Raw genomic sequence first — 21,011 nt, 5'->3', positions numbered from 1 at the left:
ATCTTCCTGTGCTGCTCGTTCTTTTGTCAGATGGGTTCTCAACGCTATTAATTTCCCTCGGAGCACTGCTTTAAGCCCCTCCCACACAAATTGTGGGTGGATCTCTCCCACATCATTATATTCCAGATATTCCAGAATATATTTCTCTATTACCGGGATATTTTTAGTGTCCAATAGAAGTGCCTCGTCCATCCGCCAATATCTGGCGCCCACCTGTCGGGCCCCCGCCATTAACTCTAGGACCACTGGGGCATGGTCAGACCAGGTACGAGGTTCAATATATGTTTCCCGTGTTCTATTTACCACTATCATATCTCCCATCCATCCATCTATTCTAGAATATGTTTTATATTGGGAAGAGTAATATGTGTAATCTCTTTCTTGGCCATGCTTGGTTCTCCATATATCTGTTAGGCCCCATCTAGCCATGAATCTCCTCCATATTTTCCTGTCTGATTTAGCATATACTGCCTGGCCTGTGGAGTTATCTAAGTGTGGTTGGATTGTGAGATTAAAATCTCCACCCATTATTAGGTGACCTTGCAAGTGCTTTTGTATTTGCTGTTCTACTTTTTCCACAAACAATCCTTGTCCCGTGTTTGGTGCATAAACATTAACAATTGTATATTGAACATTATACAGTGATACTAACATTATCAAATATCTACCTTCTACATCTTTTATAACCTTACTAACCTCCCAAGGTAGTGCGCTAGACAACGCTATTAACACCCCCCTCTGTTTTGAATTGCTTGTACAAGATGAGAAATATATAGTGGGGTATCGTTTATGGCACATTAACTTCTCATAATCTTTTTTCAGGTGTGTCTCTTGTAAGAGTACCACATCTGCGTTTAAGCGCACCATTTCTTTGAATGTTAATTGGCGTTTCGTAGGTGAGTTCAAGCCCCGCACATTAAATGTTACACATTTGAACACTTTATCCCCCAACATCAATCCATAAGTCATTACTTATACACCACCTTTCCCTCCCTCCTCCCCCCTCCCTCCTTTCCCCATAACCTGATATAGCACATCTCTATTGCAATCGAGATCATGCCTATAATGGTGTGGACTTCCGGTCCCGTTTACTTTTCCAGCCTGCTCAATTTGTTTGATCCTTCTTTGTTGCTCAGTGTGATCTAGCCCGATCCAGTTTATCATATTATTAACACCTCATGTGTTATCTTTGTATTCCAGGTGTGATTGCTCTTTCACGGGCCTTTCTCTGGTATTATTGTCTGCTCTGACGCTTGTCTCCGCAGCCTTCCCCGACCTTTTGAGACTCTCTGCCACTTCTGCTTGACATTTCTTTGAAATCCTGACGATGGTTTTGGTGTCGATGTTTTATCCATCTTTTCCTGACCCAAATATTCATGAGCCTCTTCTAGCGATGCCACCTTGCGTTGTTTGCCTTCTTTATAAAATGTTAGGGCAAACGGATGTTGCCATCTGTATTTTATTCCTTCTGCTCTAAGCTTCTCCGTCAGCGGGCGCAGTTCTCCACGCCGTTTTAAGGTGGTAGCTGCTAGGTCTTGAAACAGTTCAATGGGGTATGTCTCCCATGTGATTGGGCTGGCCACTCTAGCTTGGTGCATGACTTCTTCTTTCACTTTGAACTCCGAGAAGCAGGCCACAATATCTTTTGGCGTATTTGCCTTTCTTGACCCCAACGCCCGATGTGCTCGTTCTAGTCGAATAGTTTCTGGGGCTATTGGATGGTCAGATGTGGAGAGAAGTTGGGCTGCTATTGCTTGCACTACTTTTTCACAATTATTATATTCAGGCAGATCCGGTAGGCCTCGCACTCTAATGTTGGAGCGTCGGCTTCTATTTTCAAGGTCTTCCACCTTGTCCGTCAGAAATTTCATATCCGATTGGTGTTCTGCCACATGTTTCTCTACTTCATTTAAAGTTTCTGCATGTTCTTCTAGCCCCATTTCTACCTCATTGACACGGCTCCCCAGGTCTTTGATTTCTTCCCTCAAATCCGCGCTCAGTTGCGCGAAATCTTGGCGCATCTCTTTTATATCTTTTTTTATATCCTGGAGCCAAGTACTTAATTGGTCCCATTTGTCCGGCGGGACCTCGTTTTGTCCTTCAGTTTCTCTCTCTCTCTGGCTCACCGGCGAATTCGGGCTAGATGCGTACTCTTGGCCTTCGTGCTCTCCGGCCGGAATCTCTGACGCACGTTCCCGTTGGCGGTAAGCGAAGTTCGCCAAATCTGCCTTTTTGAGTTTTGTATCGGCCATCTTACAAATCGCGGTGCTATCGCTTCACTCTCTCGTAGCTTCCACCTTGTTTTGTGGATCGTTTGCTCGTTATATTAGCTCGTTTTCGGGCTGGAAGACGGGAGCTCCGCAATCAGACCGCCATTGCAGAGCGTGACGTCACCGGAAGTCCCTGGGCACTCACTTTCAACTCAGAACTCCACTTTTCAAAACACAAATTGACAATGTTGTGAGATCCTCCTTTTTGCCTTACACCACATCTGATCTGTTCGCTCCTTCTCCCCTCAGTCTATTCATTCTTTTTCTCGCTTTGGTTATCACTCGTCTTGATTACTGTAACTCCTTGTGTGCTGGACTTCCCATTGAAATGACATTCATTGAAGTGTTTCCAACTGGTTCAATCTTCAGCCGTTAAACTTATTCACAAAGTACACCAATTCGATCAGGTCACCCTACTACTACTACTTAACATTTCTAGAGCGCTACTAGAGTTACGCAGTGCTGTACAGTTTAACAAAGAAGGACAGTCCCTGCTCAAAGGAGCTTACAATCTAAAGGACGAAATGTCAAGTTGGGCAGTCTAGATTTCCTGAATAGAGGTATGGTGGTTAGGTGCTGAAGGCGACATTGAAGAGATGGGCTTTGAGTAAGGATTTGAAGATGGGCAATGTCTCAAACATTGGCTCCCTGTATCCACTATATACTGCTCATGCTTGTCTTTTAAAGGTTGTTTCCCAACGCCCTTGCTTACCTACACAAATTACTGGTCCCTTATTCCCCGTCATGACATCTTCGTTCCTCCTTTGATAATCCTTCTCTGTATTCTGGCGTCCTTTGCTTTTCACCTTTCACTCTCCTGTGACACTGCATTCAATTATTTTTGCCCCTAAATTTTGGAAATCTCTTCCCTCTTTTAGAATTGCTATGCCTTTGCAGTCATTTAAGTCTCTTCTTAAAACTCAACTTTTTTCCTATTTCTTTTGCCTCTGTTTCCGCCTAACTCTCCCCTCCTCTCATCTTCCTTGGAACTGCTCTTGTATGAGGAATTCTAAAGAGGTTCAGGCTCTTCAGCTTGGAAAAGAGATGGATGAGGGGAGATATGATTTGAGGTCTGCAAAATCCTAAGTGGTGTAGAATGAGTAGAAGTAAATCGATTTTTTTTTTACTCATTCCAAAAGTACAAAGATTAGAAGACACTCAAGGAAGTTACATGGAAATAATTTTAAAACAAATAGGAGGAAATATTTTTTCACTCAACGAATAGTTAAGGTCTACATCCTCTTTGCTGGAGGATGTAGAAACAGCGGTTAGCATATCTAGGCTTATAAAAAGGTTTGAACAAAATTCCAGGAGGAAAAGTCCATAATCTGCTATTGAGATAGACATGGGGAAGCAACTGCTTGCCTCGGTATTGGAAGCATGGAATGTTGCTGCTAATTGGGTTTCTGCCAGGTATTTGTGACCTGACTTGGCCACTGTTTGGAAAACAGGATACTGGGCTAGATGGACCATTGGCCTGACTCAGTATGGCAACTCTTATGTTCTCTCTTCTCTCCACCACTCTTGGCACAGAAGTTCTATTTTAATTTGTTGTGAACTACTTAGTCGATTGTTTGGGATCAATTTGCAGTATGTAAAAAGTGAGAAATAATTAAAAAATAATAATTGTAATACAAACACAAGCTGGAGGGGGGGGGGGCAAGGGAGAGAAGAGCATCGGTGGGGGGCAGGGGACAGAGGAGAATCGCTGGGTGGCTGGAGGGGGGACAGAGGAGACACACTTGCACCCAGCAGTCTCACTCTCTCTCTGTCATACACACACTCGCACATTCTCTCTCTCTCTCACTCACTCACTCTCTCAAACATACTCTCTCAAACATACACACTCCGAGGAAAACCTTGCTAGCACCCAAGTCACTTAACCCTCCATTGCCTCAGGTACAAACTTAGATTGTGAGCCCTCCTGGGACAGAGAAATATCCAGAGTACCTGAATGTAACTCACCTTGAGCTACTACTGAAAAAGGTGTGAGCAAAATCTAAATAAATAAATTCTGCCAAAGCAACAAGATACCAATTAAAAAGCATAGGTGACAATAAAGAACTCTGGGGTACACCGGGATGATGTGCGCATCAGTAGCGTACCAAGGGCGTGGCAATGGGGGCGGTCCGCCCCGGGTGCAGGCAGCATGAGGGTGCACAGAGTAGGCGTTTGCCTGTCGGCTCTGCCGGTCCCCTGTCCCAGAACAGCGTAATTTGGCTGGAACAGATGTGGAGTTGAAGTGCTATTAAACTAGGCACCTTTCGGACTGCTCATGGAGTTACCTGTCCCCTGTAGTGCCTTAATGGAAATCCTTATAGAGCTAGTCCTCATTTACTTTGCATGGTGTGAGTCTGACCTGATCTCTCCCTTAAAAAAAACCCAAAAAACTCCCTCCTCCGATATTCATCTTGTGGCAGTCTTGTTTGTTTTTATAGATGCTGGCCACCATGAGTTCTTTATACCTGGATATAAAACTCCCTCCCCCGATATTCATCTTGTGGCAGTCTGTTTTTATAGATGCTGGCCATTCAGTGCCTGGATATTCAGTGCCAGCCCATACCCAGATACCAGAACTGAATATCCAGGTATACAGTGACCACCGGCAGTATCCGGACTGATACCCAGATAAAGTTGGGAAAGCTTTTTTGCTGTCCTGACTTTATGTAGGTGCTGATCTGTAAAATCGCTAACATCTGGATAAGTGTCTGTTCAACCCCCTCCACCCCTAGACTGTCCTGACGCTTATTTGGAAAGCACTGGGACAATCCATTGTAATTTTTCAGTTCCATTGAATATTGAGCCCATAGTTATTTACATGTTAATTTTACTGCAGTTGAGGTTTTTTTTTTCTAATCTAATTTTGTGGTCTCTATTATTTTATTTCTGTAACTTTTTTTTATTTTTATGATTCATTATATCTTTGGTTAACATAATAGTAGGTATGTTTTATTCTGTTTATTGATGTAATGTTGAGAGGTAGTTTTGTGATACTTCTATGTCTTTGGGCTGTGTTTAGGGAATGCCACATGTACTTCTAAACAATTCCGCTGCAGCAACCTGCAGTGTATACCTCAAAAGCAGGTCTGCGATGGAAGAGATGACTGCAAAGATGCCAGCGATGAAAGTCACTGCCCATCCTCCAGCTGCAAGTCCCAGGAATTTCAGTGCCTGCCCTCGGGCTTCTGTCTGCCCACAAATTCCACTTGTGATGGGAAGGAGGACTGTCCAGATGGATCAGATGAATCATCTGAGCTCTGCCAGCCCCAGCAGTTCCTCCTCTGTAATGCCTCGGAGTTCCAGTGTGCTTCAGGACGGTGTATCCCCGAATCTTGGAAATGTGATGGGCATGCAGACTGTGACAATGAAGAAGATGAGGCAGATTGTAATCTGTCTGACGTTGATTCTACAGAGTCTCCCTCAGTGGGAGAGGAAGTGGCAGCTGGTAAGAGGCAGCACCTGAAGGGCCAGCCAAGGATGCTGAGAGGTATTGAGAAGGTGGGCAGGGCTTGGGGGGAGATTTTAGGGTGCTCTGTTTATGAAAGGGTATCAAATGAGTAAGAGCAGGGCAGCTTAGGGTGTAGAAAGAGGGAGCCCAGAGGTGCTGAGTGGTTGGAGATGGACCACCCAAAGGGTACCGAGTGACTCTTACCCATCAGTTATTTCACTGTAGGATGCCATCTTTGTTCAGTATTCTTAAACCTTATGTACTTTCAAGAACCCTCCGATCTGTACATCAGAATTGACTCGTATCTCAACTCATTTTACACATACACACTCATCTGGCCAGAACCGTTTTCTTTAGTGTGACAGCCCCAATGTTATATAATTCTTTTAACATTTTTTTTAAATGGAAGAACTCTCATAAAGTAAATTTTGAGTAATGTTAAAAAAAATGTTTTTTTATTCAGACAGGCCTTTCCAACTGCTAAATATTCAGATTAATGATAGTACCCAACAACTGTGCCTGGCCTTGTCCCAATGTGACTTCACTTCATATGTCCTCAAGTTTTTACACAACCTACCTTCCTTTTGTGTCTTAGTTTATCTAGTTTTATTTCCAACCTACTACTACTACTACTTATCACTTCTATAGCACTGCAAGGCATACGCAGCGCTGTACACCATACATGAAAAGACAGTCCCTGCTCAAAGAGCTCACAATCTAAATAGGACAGACAAACAGAACAACTAAGAGGTAAGGGAATTAAAGAGGTGGGGATAAAAGGGTACAGGGCAAGTAAGTAGTGGTTAGGAGTCAAAAGCAGCGTTAAAGAGGTGGGCTTTTAGCCTGGATTTGAAAACGGCCAAAGACGGGGCTAGACGTACAAGCTCGGGAAGTCTATTCCAGGCATGAGGTGCAGTGAGATAAAAGGAACGGAGTCTGGAATTAGCAGTAGAGGAGAAGGGGACAGCCAAGAGAGATTTATCCTCAGAACAGAGTACCCGAGGGGGGGTGTAGGGAGAGACAAGAGTGGAGAGGTACTGGGGAGCGATAGAGTGAATGCACCTAGTTCCCTATCCTCTTATAAATAGGAAATTGCACCTTAGGCCTCCTTATATTTCTACGTCCACCTTTTTCCCTTAATTTTATTTAGATTGTAAACTGCTTAGGCATTTTTTAATGATTTGCAGTATAGCATTTAAAATGAAATGTGGTAGTGGGGGGAGAGGGAAGATGAGCAAAGGTTGGGGGTTGGAAATCTAGAGTTCTGCCTTTGGGAAGCGAAGACAGGCAGGCCAGGACATTGATGGGGGGGGGGGGGGGGGGGGTCTTTTACAAAGCGGCAGTAAGCCCAACGCGGGCTTACCGCACACAAAAACGGAACTATTGCTGGCCCAATGCAGCCACTGGTGGTAGTTCAGCTGGAGCGTGCGCCATTTCCAGCTCTACAGGAATTAATTTTTTCCTTAGTGCGCTGCCCAGTTACCCGCCGCATGGCCACACGATAAGAGTTATCTTACAGCATGGCCATTTTGTTTGGGGTGGGGGGGGGGGGGGGCGTTTTACCAGCTGCGGTAAAAAGGGCCCTGGCATGCAGCAAGAAATGGCTCCTACCGCTTCCGCAGGGCCCTCTTTCCCGCAGCTTAGTGAAAGGACCTTGAGAGAGAGAAACAAACCAGGGTACTGAGAGAGACAGTGCCCATGTCAGTGACTGTTAAACTTGTATAGCATCTGACTTCACCGAGTATCCAAATGTTTGTTGCAGGTAATCATACTGCCTGTGAAGATGAGAATGTTTCCCACACCCAAAGAAACGTTCATTGGATGATGGCAGCACTTGGTATGTGAACACGTTTTCTCTCTTCACAGGATTTCACTGTAACTTAGATTTAGTCTGCAGCGTATTTGGACCTTGACAGGAGTCTCTTGTGGACCTGCCATCCGTCACGAGCCCCACCTGTGGCTGTCACATCGTGATATTCGTTTGTTCTTGCTTTTTTTTTTTCTTCCCCCCACAATCCCTTGCATTTGGTTTTATACTTTTCTCCCCCCCCTCCCCCACACTTTATTGGCCTAGTTCATTTCCTTGGGTTTGGGGGTTCTAGATAGCCATCCTTCCTGAATATGGGGATAGAAGGTTGAGTGCTGGAGGCCTGATCATAGATGCTGAAGCTGAAGGGAAGTTCTGCAGGAGAGGAGGCATTGGTAAATTTTCTCCCCCCCCCCCCCCCCCCCCCCCCCCCCCACCCCCCCCCCCCCCCCCCCCCATACCACACTATTCTAGCGACCTTTGCTCAAGGAGAACAATTTTCAATCATAGCACTCTATGATCAAGAGAATTCAGTATGTTACAATGCTCAAGGCAAGCAAAAAAGAGTGAGGTCTGAAGAAGCATCTAAGAAGACAGGTTCTTATAACAATCACATTTATTCCAAATGGTCAACACTGATACTGGTGCAATGGGAAATGTGACTTAATCATGCAGCTTCCTCAGTTTATATATAATTTTTTTAAAGTATATGGAAATACTTTTTTGTGTACATATAACCCTCTTAAGAAAAGCATAACAGTTAACACATTCATTATGGCTAGTTTAATGAATATTTTCTAGGCATTTGATTTTACACCCATAGATTGCTTTTGAGACTTTTTTTTTTCCTCATGTTGTTTTGTGTGTTTTTGGCTTACAGAGCTTAAGACATTAGTTGGCTTTAAGTACCAACTTTGGTTGATAAAAACAAATAAAAATCTGACTTACCAACGTTTTTTGGAGTATTTTGAGCAAAAGGTTTTTTTTTTTTTTTTTTTTAGATAATTCACTTTTTTAAGCTGTTGGTGACACAGCATGTCAATCAAAATAAGGGTGTGAATTGAGCCTTTAGATGAGAGCATGCGCCACGTTGGTTGCATTTTTTGCTACGAGTTGAATGTTGAAATAGCGGTCGTCACTGTGCCGCGGTAAGTTCATAATTTAATTTTTACACAGTGTTGCTGTGCTAGAATAGTGGTTTTTTTTTTTTTACACAGTGTTGGTGTACTAGAATGAATTGATTCTTAGCGCTTGTGTAAATACAATGTACTTAATTATAGAAACCACCTTTTAGTCTCCTGTTTTTGCAAAGGTGGTTTCTTTTGAATCACTACCGTCCGGTGTGACAGGCTTTCTTGGCTCTGAAGTTTCTCTCCGTTTAATCTCGGAGGACTTGGATACCTAAACACTTCACATAATTTATGCTCAAACCCTGACCCCTGAGGCAGGTGTTGTTTCACGCCGAAACATGGCCCGTGTCGGGTCGTTCACTAATAAAACACTCCTGTTGTCTCAGTCTTGAAGGCCCAGTGTTGCTTTTTTTGTTGTGTACTTTTTATGTATGCTGGTTACTGTCTCTGTTTGGCTTAATCTCCAGTGGTCATTTAGGGCACCTTTTTGTGACTTAGTCGTGACTGAAACAGGTCTAGACCAAACATCTAACTTTTAGCTCTGGATGTTTTTGCTTTGTTCCATTATGGCAGAAAAGTCCAAGTTTTGGGAACACCCAGATCTCACCCCCAGCACGCTCCCTTGTGATTTGGATGCACTGCAGATGAAACTGCCATAGAAAAGCGTCTTAAAGATGGATTTCAAAAATTGCAATTTGGATGTTTTGAGAAAAAAAATCCATCTACTGCTTTTTTTTTTTGACATTTTTCTGTTTTGAAAATGAGCCCCTAAACTAAGAAGAGTTATATATAGACTTCTGGCGCAGGCAGCATTATTAGAACACAGCCCAAGTCGAGTCATGTTTTCCGTTGCACCAGCATCAGTGTTGACCCATTTTGGAATAATAATGTGATTGTTTTAAGAGCCTGTCTCCTTGGATGTCTCTTTCAGGCCTCACTTTTTTTTGCTTGCTTGCTCACACTTGTGAGGCTCCTTCTCCTTTCTTTCGACAGTCCACAAGGTCGCCATTCTTAGTTCACCTCAGATCCAGGTCTTACAGGGCTGAGTAATGATTGAAAACCAGGGAGCCATGTTCTGATTTGAGCAGCAATAGCTTGGCAGCAGGATCTGCTGAGGAATGCGTTATATCATGAAATTTCTTGTCTGCCTTTGATGTCTCAAAGCAGCTTACAGCATTATCAGCATTCAGTACATTAGAACACTGCCCGAAAAGAGTTTACAATTTAAGTGGATACCTGAGGCAAAAGAGTTTAAGGGGTGGGTGGTGGGATGCATTGACCCACTCCTTTCTTGTTTCTCAGCCTTTAGCTTGAATCGCCAAAATGCTAGTGATTTTGTAAAAATATAAGCCTGATAGTGTATGCCTCCTTTCTATAGAAATCCTGGGTCAAAGCTACTCTGTTCTTTTGAACAGCAGCACTTTTTACTTCTGACTTTATTGGGTTGTAAGTTGTTGTTCTCCTCCGTGACCTTGAAGCTGGCTCTGATCTTTTTCAGCCTAGGTAGGAAGGGAGACATGGGCTGCCTTTTTTTTTTTTTTTTGGGGGGGGGGGGGGGGGGGAGGGTTGGTAAGTTTCCATCACACATGCTTACCGACTGCTGTTGGACTGCAGCTCCATGCACTTCAGGTACTTTTTCTCCAGGTTTATGCCTGGTCATTAGAGTGAAAGTGTTGATTGGGGTCCATGCCCTAGGACTTGCTCTGTGGTCCTGGAGCTGTGAAGCTCAAATTGGTCACTAGGGGTTCTGTTCAACCAAATGACCTCCACTTGCCCCTCCCTCCCCCTGTGCCTCCACAGTATTCACATGCCTGGTACACCCAGGACAGTAAGATCTGAGCTGGGACTTGAACTAGGTCATGTGGCTGCTGAGTCGCTGGAACAGCAGGTCTAGCAGGCTTCCAACTGCTGTATTGCTCATAGAGAAAGCTAGATTGTTTGCAGAGGGGTGATAAACTTTTATACCAGATCGATAAGATTGCAGTTTTGGTGTGGTACATTCTCTGCTATACTGTGAACTGACAAAAAAGCTCCTTTCTTTTGCAGAGTGGTCTGGGTCTTATTCTGTCTTGCATTGTGTTGTGGTGTGGCACAAAAACAAAGTGGAGTTCTGTGCTATCAGCCTTGTGGCAATCTCTAAGAAGCATCTAGTGCCTGAGACGACACGATCCAGCTCAATTCATACCATGGTCAGTATCTTTCTTGTCTGGGGGAATGGCAGTATGAATATCTCTGCAATAGTAGCAAAGTTTAGGGACATATTTAGCAACATGAGCTACCATTTAAGTTGTGTTATTTTACCACAAGTCCCATTTTATGCAATGAGACCTACTTACTAATAACTGGGGTTAACAGTAAAATAACACATCCTAACAGTAACCACATGGATAACATCTCCACCCCCCCTCCCAAAGCTGGCAGAGCTTGCTGTCTTTTATCCATTGGAAAAAAATCAAGAGAATCTTTTTGATATTTTAGTATGTTTGTGTTAAGACTGGTACGATCCCTTTCCCTAACTATACAAGAGGGCATGAAGCCAGGTGACTTCCCACCAGGGCCTGTCCTATCCTATTATTTGAAAAGCGGGGAAAATGTCTCATCAATCAGTGGCAGTGAGTGGGGCAGTAGGAAGTGTACTGTCCAGCACTTTACAAAGTTCAGATTTTGTGGTGTGGTTCCCTGAAGAAGCAGTGCAAAACGGGACCGTTGGGATCATACGCTCTTTCTGTTATAAGCTGAAATATACCACCTCGCACACAACTGGACAAAAAGAGATACGTCCACCTTTATATACAGAATTGAACTTCATTAATTTTTCCTGGAGTTGATTTTTTAAAGATATATAAAATTATACAAAAAAAATAGAAAAAAAATCTTTTGGGGTGGTTTTGCCGATTACATGTATATGGTGTGCAGATATTATTGTTGGCCTGCCACTGATTATGAAAAAGCAGGGAAAATGTCTGTCACTTTTCACTGTAGATTGTTTTTTGATGTTGATCAGTATGAAGGTGCAGTGACTTTGATCTGTGATATTCTTTATCCTATTATATGGCCAGCTGTGGTGATGGGGGGGAGGACTGGGCTGCATTGTTCTGGTTTCCAGATAACCAGTCTCAGCATAGCTTTCTTCCCATGATGTGTCAGCGTGGTAATGTACTAGAGCATTGTAGGGTGGCATGGATCCAACTCTAAGAGGACTGTGGGTAACTGAATCATCCCTTGACTCTTGGTCTGTCCAATATGACAATTGATGATAGGGTTCATATTAAGTTATAAGGGATGTAGGCAGTGGTGTGCTGGTAAATTTTTAACAGGCTCTCTCCCTGGTCCAACTCTGCGCCCCCCCCCCCATCTACCTCTGCGCCCCCCCCCCCCCCAAATTGCAGAGCTGGCTATACCCAGGGAGAGAGCCAGGGGGGGAGGGGTCACGCATTTCTCTCCCCGGGAAATTATTTTTATTTTTAAATGCTTCCAAGTTCAATCTAATTCAAGTTTAACGTGGGATAAAATGCTCATAAATAAGTAAATAATATGACAGAAACTCTGAACATTGAGAACTGATTCCCATAACATGATGCCTGTTTTAGAAGCCCATTACCAGGAGAAAAAAAATCTCTGCTAGGGTCTAAATAAGTAACTAATAAATAGTTAGATAGAAACCTGATCCTTATATTATGACATCTGTTTTAATGGCCCTTTACCAGGGAGAAAAAAGATCTCTGCACAAATATAATACATGCTAGGGTGTCCCTATAACCAGCCCCTCTAAATGACACACTGAATATGATTGATAACAAATACTACACTATTTATGAAAGTTATTCCATTACTATACTTCCTCTGACCTCTGTGTACATCTGTATGCTGCCAAAGCTGGCATGTTTGAAAATATAAGAGAGATTGAATTAAATGCTACCAACAATAAATAACGACAACCTACATGCAGCAGCTCAAGTTTGCTTGATTTTGTTTTCAGTTTAACGGCGAGGACAGCCTGCACGGGAAGGGGAAACAGACTAACTTAACTAGCTTCAACTTTTTTTGTTTTTTTTTTTTACTTCATGCTGTCTTCATTTCAAACCCAGCATAATCTCCCTCCTGCTGCTCCTCTGTGAATCCTACCTCTCAGCTTCCATTCCCTCTGGCCATTGTTTAAACATACTTGTTCCTGCAGCTGTAGTGGTAACACGAGACGCTGCCTGATCCACCCAAGTGCCTGTCTTTGCCAGTGAGTGTACAGCCCCGCTGATGCAACTGCCTGTGGGTGGGATCCAGCAGAGAAAAGGCTCCGGGTTGGTCAGGCAGTGGTGAGGGGGGGGGGGGAGATGATGATCCTAAGGGACGACATGAGGAGGTATGCTGGGAGCCTATGGGGGGGGGGGGGCTTGGGGAGGGGAGAGAGGAGGAGAAAAAAAAAACCAGATAATTGTGTGCTTGCTGCCTGACTCCAACAACCGGCTCGTAAAAATCAATAAAATTTAACAAGGGGCTCGTGCGAGCCGGCTCCAGCACACCACTGGATGTAGGGGTGGTATATGCTCTGACTTCAGCGGCTCTCATGGTATACCTCAGACTCCCTTTAACCTCAAGCTTGTATGTAATGCCACACTGGGAAAAGACCAAGGGTCCATCGAGCCCAGCATCCTGTCCACGACAGCGGCCAATCCAGGCCAAGGGCACCTGGCAAGCTTCCCAAACATACAAACATTCTATACATGTTATTCCTGGAATTGTGGATTTTTCCCAAGTCCATTCAGTAGTGGTTTATGGACTTGTCCTTTAGGAAACCGTCTAACCCCTTTTTAAACTCTTCCAAGCTAACGGCCTTCACCACATTCTCTGGCAACGAATTCCAGAGTTTAATTATGCGTTGGCTGAAGAAAACGCTTCTCCGATTTGTTTTAAATTTACTACACTGTAGTTTCATTGCATGCCCCCTAGTCCTAGTATTTTTGGAAAGTGTGAACAGACGCTTCACATCCACCTGTTCCACTCCACTCATTATTTTATATACTTCTATCATGTCTCCCCTCAGCCGTCTCTTCTCCAAGCTGAAAAGCCGTAGCCTCCTTAGTCTTTCTTCATAGGGAAGTCGTCCCATCCCCGCTATCATTTTAGTTGCCCTTCGCTGCACCTTTTCCAATTCTACTATATCTTTCTTGAGATGCGGTGACCAGAATTGAACACAATACTCAAGGTGCGGTCGCACCATGGAGCGATACAACGGCATTATAACATCCTCACACCTGTTTTCCATATTGTTCCTAATAATACCCAACATTCTATTTGCTTTCCTAGCCGCAGAAGGTTTCAGTGTATTATCAACGACGACACCCAGATCTCTTTCTTGGTCCGTAACTCCTAACGTGGAGCCTTGCATGACGTAGCTATAATTTGGGTTCTTTTTTCCCACATGCATCACCTTGCACTTGCTCACATTAAACGTCATCTGCCATCTAGCCTCCCAGTCTCGTAAGGTCCTTTGTTAACTTGTGACAGGATTGTGAAAAATTACAGACTTTAAATAACTTTGTGTCATCAGCAAATTTAATTACCTCGCTAGTTAATCCCATCTCTAAATCATTTATGCAGCAAAGATCCTCTGGTTTGGTGCTGACAGAAATTATAGATCAAAAGACAGCAGAGGGTTAAACCAGCTGACAACTGTGGAGAGCATCTTCCTGGTCGATGACATCACAGATGGGTCATATTATTGTGATGTCACAGTTCAGTCACTAATGTTTCTCTCTTTAATACACTGGTGCCTAGTAGTGAAATGCTCCAGATTCTTTTTGCTTGTACATGGTGGGGGCTGTGTAGCTGCAAGAAATAGGCACAAGTAACAGCTTTGGTAACATGTTTCCCAGCCATACTTCAGTTGCAGAAGGTTTTGCACCCATTGAATGAAAAGGGAAAACAGAAAAAGTCCTACCCTTTTCTCAGCTGTTCTGAGGATTACTGCTTCTTTTAAACCTACAGAGGTGTGTGAAACCTTCTCTTTTTGCAAAGGAGGTAAGAAGAGAAAATCGCATGCAAGCAAAGAATCTAAGTCCTCTCTACTAAAGCTGGAACAAATAAAGCAACAGTTAGCCAAAGGCTATGAAAATTTGAAAAAAAACAAAAAACCTTTCCTAAAATAACTAGCTCAATCTGTAATGTCCTCCTCCAAACTGGCTGAAAAGCCTATAAATCAAAGATCAGCCTTGGGCTTGGTAGAAGGGAAGGAATTAAACTAGAGGCTTCCTTCAACTGGTTATCTGTGCTCTAAACTGATGTTATGCTAAGCTCTAAAATAACTAAACTAGACTCTAGAACAGTTTTTATGTGAAACTGTGACAGACTTTAAAGGCTTACACTATTGTAAAAGCTAACTTTGCTAAGGGGTCCTTTTACTAAGGTGCGCCAAAAAGTGGTCTGCGCTGGTGTAGGTGCGTGTATTGCGTTGGGTGAAGAAAATGTTTCTCCGATTTGTTTTAAATTTACTACACTGTAGTTTTGCCTCCACCTACCCTCCTCTCCCTTCCTGTACACATTAGTTGATTTGATTTGCTTACTTTATTTTTTGTCTATTAGATTGTAAGCTCTTTGAGCAGGGACTATCTTTCTTCTATTTTTGTGCAGCGCTGCGAACCCCTTGTAGCGCTATAGAAATGCTAAATAGTAGTAGTAGTAGTAGTATTGGACGCGTGCAGGTCCGTTTTTCAGTGCATCTGCAAAAAAGGCCTTTTTTTGGGCCGGAAATGGACATGCGGCAAAATGAAAATTCGCGCATGTCCATTTTGGGCCTGAGACCTTACCGCCACTCATTCATTTAGCAGTAAGTTCTTGCATGCTAGCTGGGCGGTAATCGTCAGTGTGTGTACAATGCCAAATACCACCCGGATAGTGCTGCATACCAGAAAATAAAATATATTTTCCAGCGCTTGTACTGGATGCTTGTAAAAAAATGAAATTACCGCCTTGGCTACACGGTAGCCAGGCGGTAGTTTGAATTGGCGCGCTTTGGGCGCATGTAGGCGCCTACATGGCTTAGTAAAAGGGCCCCTAAATAAGCAGAATAATTAAATATTTTATTGTGGTGGTTGTTTTAATTTTAACCTCAAGCTTGAATACAATTTCCTAGCAGGTAAGATATTCACCAGTAAAATTTTCTTCCCCTCAGCAAGTCCTCTCTCTCAGCACCTCTTCAGGCCCTGCTGTAGTTCATTAGTATTCAGTTTGGTGGCGATCTGATCTGTCTACATTCAGAGTTCAGACACTTCTTGCTGGACTCCGAGTGATGCAGAGGACACCATGACCCTAGCCCCTGTGCTCCTAGGAACAGGGGAGGGGCTGAAGAGCTCCCTGTAAATGAAATGCTGATAGTTTGAATGTTTACTGCATAAATTTGGGGTATTTAGATAATTTTAAACTGGAAAAGTTTCCCATATAGGTATTTGTATAAGATGTACATGAATATTTTTCTCAAAAAATTTAACTTTTGAAAAATATTTTGATTTCTCATATTTTATTATTTCATAGCACTATCTGTAGTACTGCAGTGCTGAACAGACAGCCCCTGCAAGAAATAGACACAATTCACAGGGCCTTTTACGTGTTAAAAAAAAAAACCCCAACAAAAACCAGCATGGCCACCTGATGGGCCGATGCTCAAAACCTAAAGCTGGTGCTAAAGACCAGGGTTAGTGTGCCGCACAATACTGTAATAGTTTCAGTGTGGACACTGAAACCATTAGCGCAGACTGTATTTAAGTGCAATCATTTAGTACCCCTGGAATTTGTAAGAAAATAAGGTGCATTTAGTGCCAGAAAAAATTATGCCTGTGTGGGGCAACAGTAGAAGGGTTGGTTGAGAGAAGGGGTGTCCCAGGATGTACTGGGTGCTGCACTGCTATTTTGATGACATGCCCCCAGAGCAGGAGGGAGGAGGCATCCCTCTCTCCTCCATCCTGCCTCATATTATGTATGGAGGGGTTTTGGGGGCAGTTGCTCATCAGAGTGGACTTGGGGGAGGGGTCCTGGTCTGGAGTCCCATTGGACCACCAGGGCTTTTTCAAAGATGGAACGGGGGGGAGGCAGGGGTTCATCGGACCACCAAAGATTTTTTTTTAAAGGGGCTGATGCTGAAGGGGGGGGGGGAGCGGCATAGGATAGGATGGGCCAGGTTAAAAAAAATGTATTAATAGGGTTGGTGTAAAGGACACTGTAGCATGCTCCCCCACCCCACCCCAAGATGTTAACTTTCCTGGCAGTGCCTGAGCCAATCCGTGTTCAGGCACGGACAGGAAAATTAGTGCAGACTCATTAATACCGCAGTTTTAACATGGAATTTATTTGCATGCTCATTATTCTGCGCTAGGTTCATGGTAGAATTTGATTCTACCATGATCCTTTGAGCAGTGGCCTGTCAGTGATTCACAGTCTGGTTTTCTGTATTGCTCTGTGGTAGCCTTGACCATATTCATGAAATTTTGCAATAAAACATCTAGCTCTTCTCAGGAGTACCACGCCTCAGTCCCTTGTCTTTTTTTTTTTTTTTTTTTGCTGTAGCTGACTGATAGAAGGAGAGAAGCTGATGAGGACTGAGCCACCTTTCACTCTCCAGCTGCTCACCTGTGGCAATGATGCAAAGAAGGTGGTTGAGAGAAAGGCCTTTTCATCTGTGTCAGCAACTCAGGATTGTCACATTTTGTTTTCATTGGGAAAAGCACTGGGGGTGCAGGAGTATTTGGTGCTGGTTAATTTGAGAAAAATCAGGTTGTCTTTTTTTACTGCAAGGTATTGAGGTTTATAGATGAAACCATTCACTGTACGTTAAGTGATCTGTTGTAGTTACCTCAATGGCGACAGATGTTTGTCTTCATCTTAATTGTTTAGAGGGGAAAAAATTCTGGCGCTATTCAGTAACATAATGAGTTTGTTAGTTATTGGTCCAGTCCTGTACTGCTGTGTGACAGTCTCTGCTCCATTTCACAAACTGAATGAAATTGAGCTGCCTTCAGCTGCTGCCTAATTGCTGTAGAGTTATTTCCTGAGCGTTTTTGTAGGCCTCACCACCCCTCTCAGTCTGCCCTCAGTTTATGCACTCTCTCTCAATACAAGCCTATATCCCTGTGGTGGGATAGAGAGAAAACTGCCTGCTGGGCTCCATTTTGACACTTCAGAACAAGATAAATTCCATTTCATCTATTTATTGTTTATAAAAATATTATATTTATTTTCTAGGGGCGAGGGCGGGGAGGTTTGATTACAGAATTGGCATTTGCTTCCCACATACAAGTTTCTCTTTACCACTTTTGCTTTGTAAGCTTGAGAACCTACAGGCCGGACCAATCTCACTCGTGATTGTTTGTGTCTGGGTTGGACGGCACCATACAGGATTCATGTTGTGACTGGATAGGGCTGTGGAGAGTCTCAGCAAAGGATTGTCCAGCAAGGTTTGGTAGCTTGCTACTTCTGCTTTGGACTGCCAAACTATGGTTGATTTGGGCAGTTTCTCCAATCTTGCTTGAAGCCTGCCACCTGACACTACTGCCTGTGCACACTGATCTCTGGACATGCAGGGTTCTTTCAAGTATTATAGTTTCAAGGCTCAACAGTGTATTAAAATGTTTCCTGCTCAGTAACTTGACAAAGAGTCCTTAGTGATGCTCATCCTGTGCTGAATCCTCCAATCATACTTGTGTTTGGGCCTGCTGTCTGTCCTATGAGGGATGTAATTACTAAAAGGCTACTCAAAATCTGTCATACAGGTCTAAAGGCCAGTTGGATTTCAGGATAGCCCTAATACATATCATGAGAGAGATTTGCATATAATAGGGGTGACAGGCATTCAAATCTCTCTCATGCATATTCATTACTCCTCTGAAGTAACTACCCTCTCATTCTCTTATAACTCTTTATTGAAATACAACATTTTTACATAAAGTTTTAATAGCCCATAATGAAGAAAATGCCTCCCCTCATTATATTGCTCACACCATCACCACTCAGACTCTTACCAAATCACACAACCATCTTAAAATTGTACATATATTACACCATTTTAAAATGATTTTACATTCTCTCTGACCTGAATAATGAAAAAACTATAATACTGAAATTTTTCACAAATACAATGTTCTTGCTAAGAATGTACTTTTCATGCACCAGAGTGTCAGTTTCAAGTCCTCTCATTGCAGTTTAGCATTTAGAAGTGATATATAAATCAGTGTGCATGTCCATGAATAACTCTGTGGTAACTGCTTGGTCTTCGAGCAGACCTCTGAAAATCCCAACTCCACTTGAATTAGCCATTCCTTCTGTTCAGCTCCCGTTTTGGTCATAAACCGTGAAGACTGGCTAATTCAAGTGGAGGAGTAGCGTAATGGTTAGTGCAGTGGACTTTGATCCTGGGGAACTGGGTTTGATTTCCACTGCATCTCCTTGTGACTCTGGGCAAGCCACTCCATTGCCCCAGGTACAAATAAGTACCTGTATACTATGTAAACCACTTTGAATGTAGTTGCAAAAAACCACAGGTGGTATATTGAGTCCCTTTCCCTTTCCCAATGATAGGTCTTGAAAAGGAGACTGGTTTTTCCACATGAACAAATGACTATCTGAATTTCATTATTCAGGTCCAAGAGAGCATAAATGGTGTAATGTATGTGATACAATTTTAAGATGGTTATGTGGTTTGGTAAGATTTTGAGTGATGATTGTATGAGTGAGTAATACAATGAGTGGTTATTAAATTTATTTATTTATTTATTTGTGGCATTTATATCCCACTCTTTCCTGCTCGATAGCGGGTTCAGTGCGGCTTTATGTAAAGATGATGTATTTCAATAAAGAGTTATAAGGGAATGAGATGGTAGTTACTTCAGAGGAGCATTTCTATTTGTAATTAGATTGAAATTTATTTGTACTTGAGTATACTAATAGTGCATATTCATTAGGGATATCCTGAAAACCTGACTTTGCCTGCCCCCTTTGAATACCCCTGAAATCCTATTTAACCGGTTTACTATTTAAAATGAACATGGGGTGCCCTTCTGTGACCTGGCTCTGTGTTCTCTAAGTTAGTGTGTAGTGGGGGCTGGGCAGCACCACGGAAAAGGGGAACCTGCAAGTCTAACAAAGCCAGGAGGAGCAGGTCCTCAGCTCCCAGCCTCAAGCCAATGCCATTTAAAGGGTTAAACAGGGTTTGCTTAGCCTTAAAGCAGCTATTTCATATGGCTACTCTTATGTTATGTTTGTGTTATCTGTGTCACAATGGGTCTGTGCTCAGATTTACCTTTTGGCTCCCTTAAGTCTGAATCTGGTACGTGTGAGGGATTTATTATGTTTTATTTCCATCTGCCAAATCTGAAGCAGTGTTTTCTGATGTTCTTTCATCTTAGAATGTTGGATAATGTGATGTTTTCCTTGGTCCTAGTCTTGTTCCTCCAACTTGTACACAGGTGGTCTTTGGTGCCATTTCTGTCATGTCAGTCTGAGGTGTTGATGATCTATAAACTGTCATATTTTAAGGGTCGTAGTGCCCTGCTTCAGGGATTTTAGGAGAGATGTAGATTTTGTTTAAATTATCAATTTAGGTATTTAACTGTTTTTAGATATTTAACTGTTTTGTTATTTGAGGACAAGCTCCACCAGACATGAAGGCCTTTTTGAAGCACGCTATTCTCTTGGCGAAAAATAATCCTGCAACTGTGGTTAAGCTCTGAGTGCCTGACGATTGCACATCGGTGCTCGCCTATGATTCATATGAGGTGTTTGGAGCACCCTGGAATATCGGACTTGTCATCTAAGAAAGGAGATGTGTTTTGCAGGATCTGGGTCCTATTTGGGGATTCACTGACCCCAACTTCTCGTAGTAAAATCTTGAATTCCTAAATGTGAGAATTGGGTTAGGGATTGGGGGGGGGGGGGATTATTAAGATAGAAGAGGTTATCATGCTTGATAAGACGCTGTGTTTATGTATTATGAATACTGTCATTGATTCCAGAAGCAGTTTTGTTTTTGATTAGAGCGATAAGTTATAACTTTTATCACAGTGTTAAAAAACATGAGATGGAAAAAAATTATTAATTTAGAAATCGGCCTGAAATATATTGATGAAGTTGAAATAAAAAGATGATGTGTACATTGGAATTTAATCGGGGAGGGACATTTTATGCATGGAAGGGGTTCTCTATAGGCATAAGTTTGAGGGGATTAGGGAGGGGATATCTTACACAGAAGGGAGGAGGGCATGGAAATGCCATGCATTCGCATGCAGGAGGGGAAGCAAGCTATGGGCTCTCATCTGTGCTTAAGTTCCTTTAGGGATGGGACATCTTCCTACCCATGCCCAACCAAATTTTCCTTT

The 21,011-nt window shown here is 42.9% G+C and overlaps 1 protein-coding gene across 1 annotated transcript in view; it reads left to right on the top strand.

The window, feature by feature from the left end:
* LOC115459752 (very low-density lipoprotein receptor-like) overlaps positions 1-21,011 on the top strand; it is a 30,643-nt gene that overhangs the window by 9,447 nt on the left and 185 nt on the right. The window contains exons 4-5 of the mRNA XM_030189552.1: positions 5,290-5,715; positions 7,481-7,555. Of these exons, the coding sequence (XP_030045412.1) occupies positions 5,290-5,715; positions 7,481-7,555 (501 nt within the window). The remainder of the gene's footprint in view (positions 1-5,289; positions 5,716-7,480; positions 7,556-21,011) is intronic.

This window comes from Microcaecilia unicolor, unplaced genomic scaffold (assembly GCF_901765095.1).
Source record: "Microcaecilia unicolor unplaced genomic scaffold, aMicUni1.1, whole genome shotgun sequence".
Lineage (NCBI taxonomy): Eukaryota > Metazoa > Chordata > Amphibia > Gymnophiona > Siphonopidae > Microcaecilia > Microcaecilia unicolor.
This window is presented reverse-complemented; position numbering and strand designations above follow the sequence as displayed.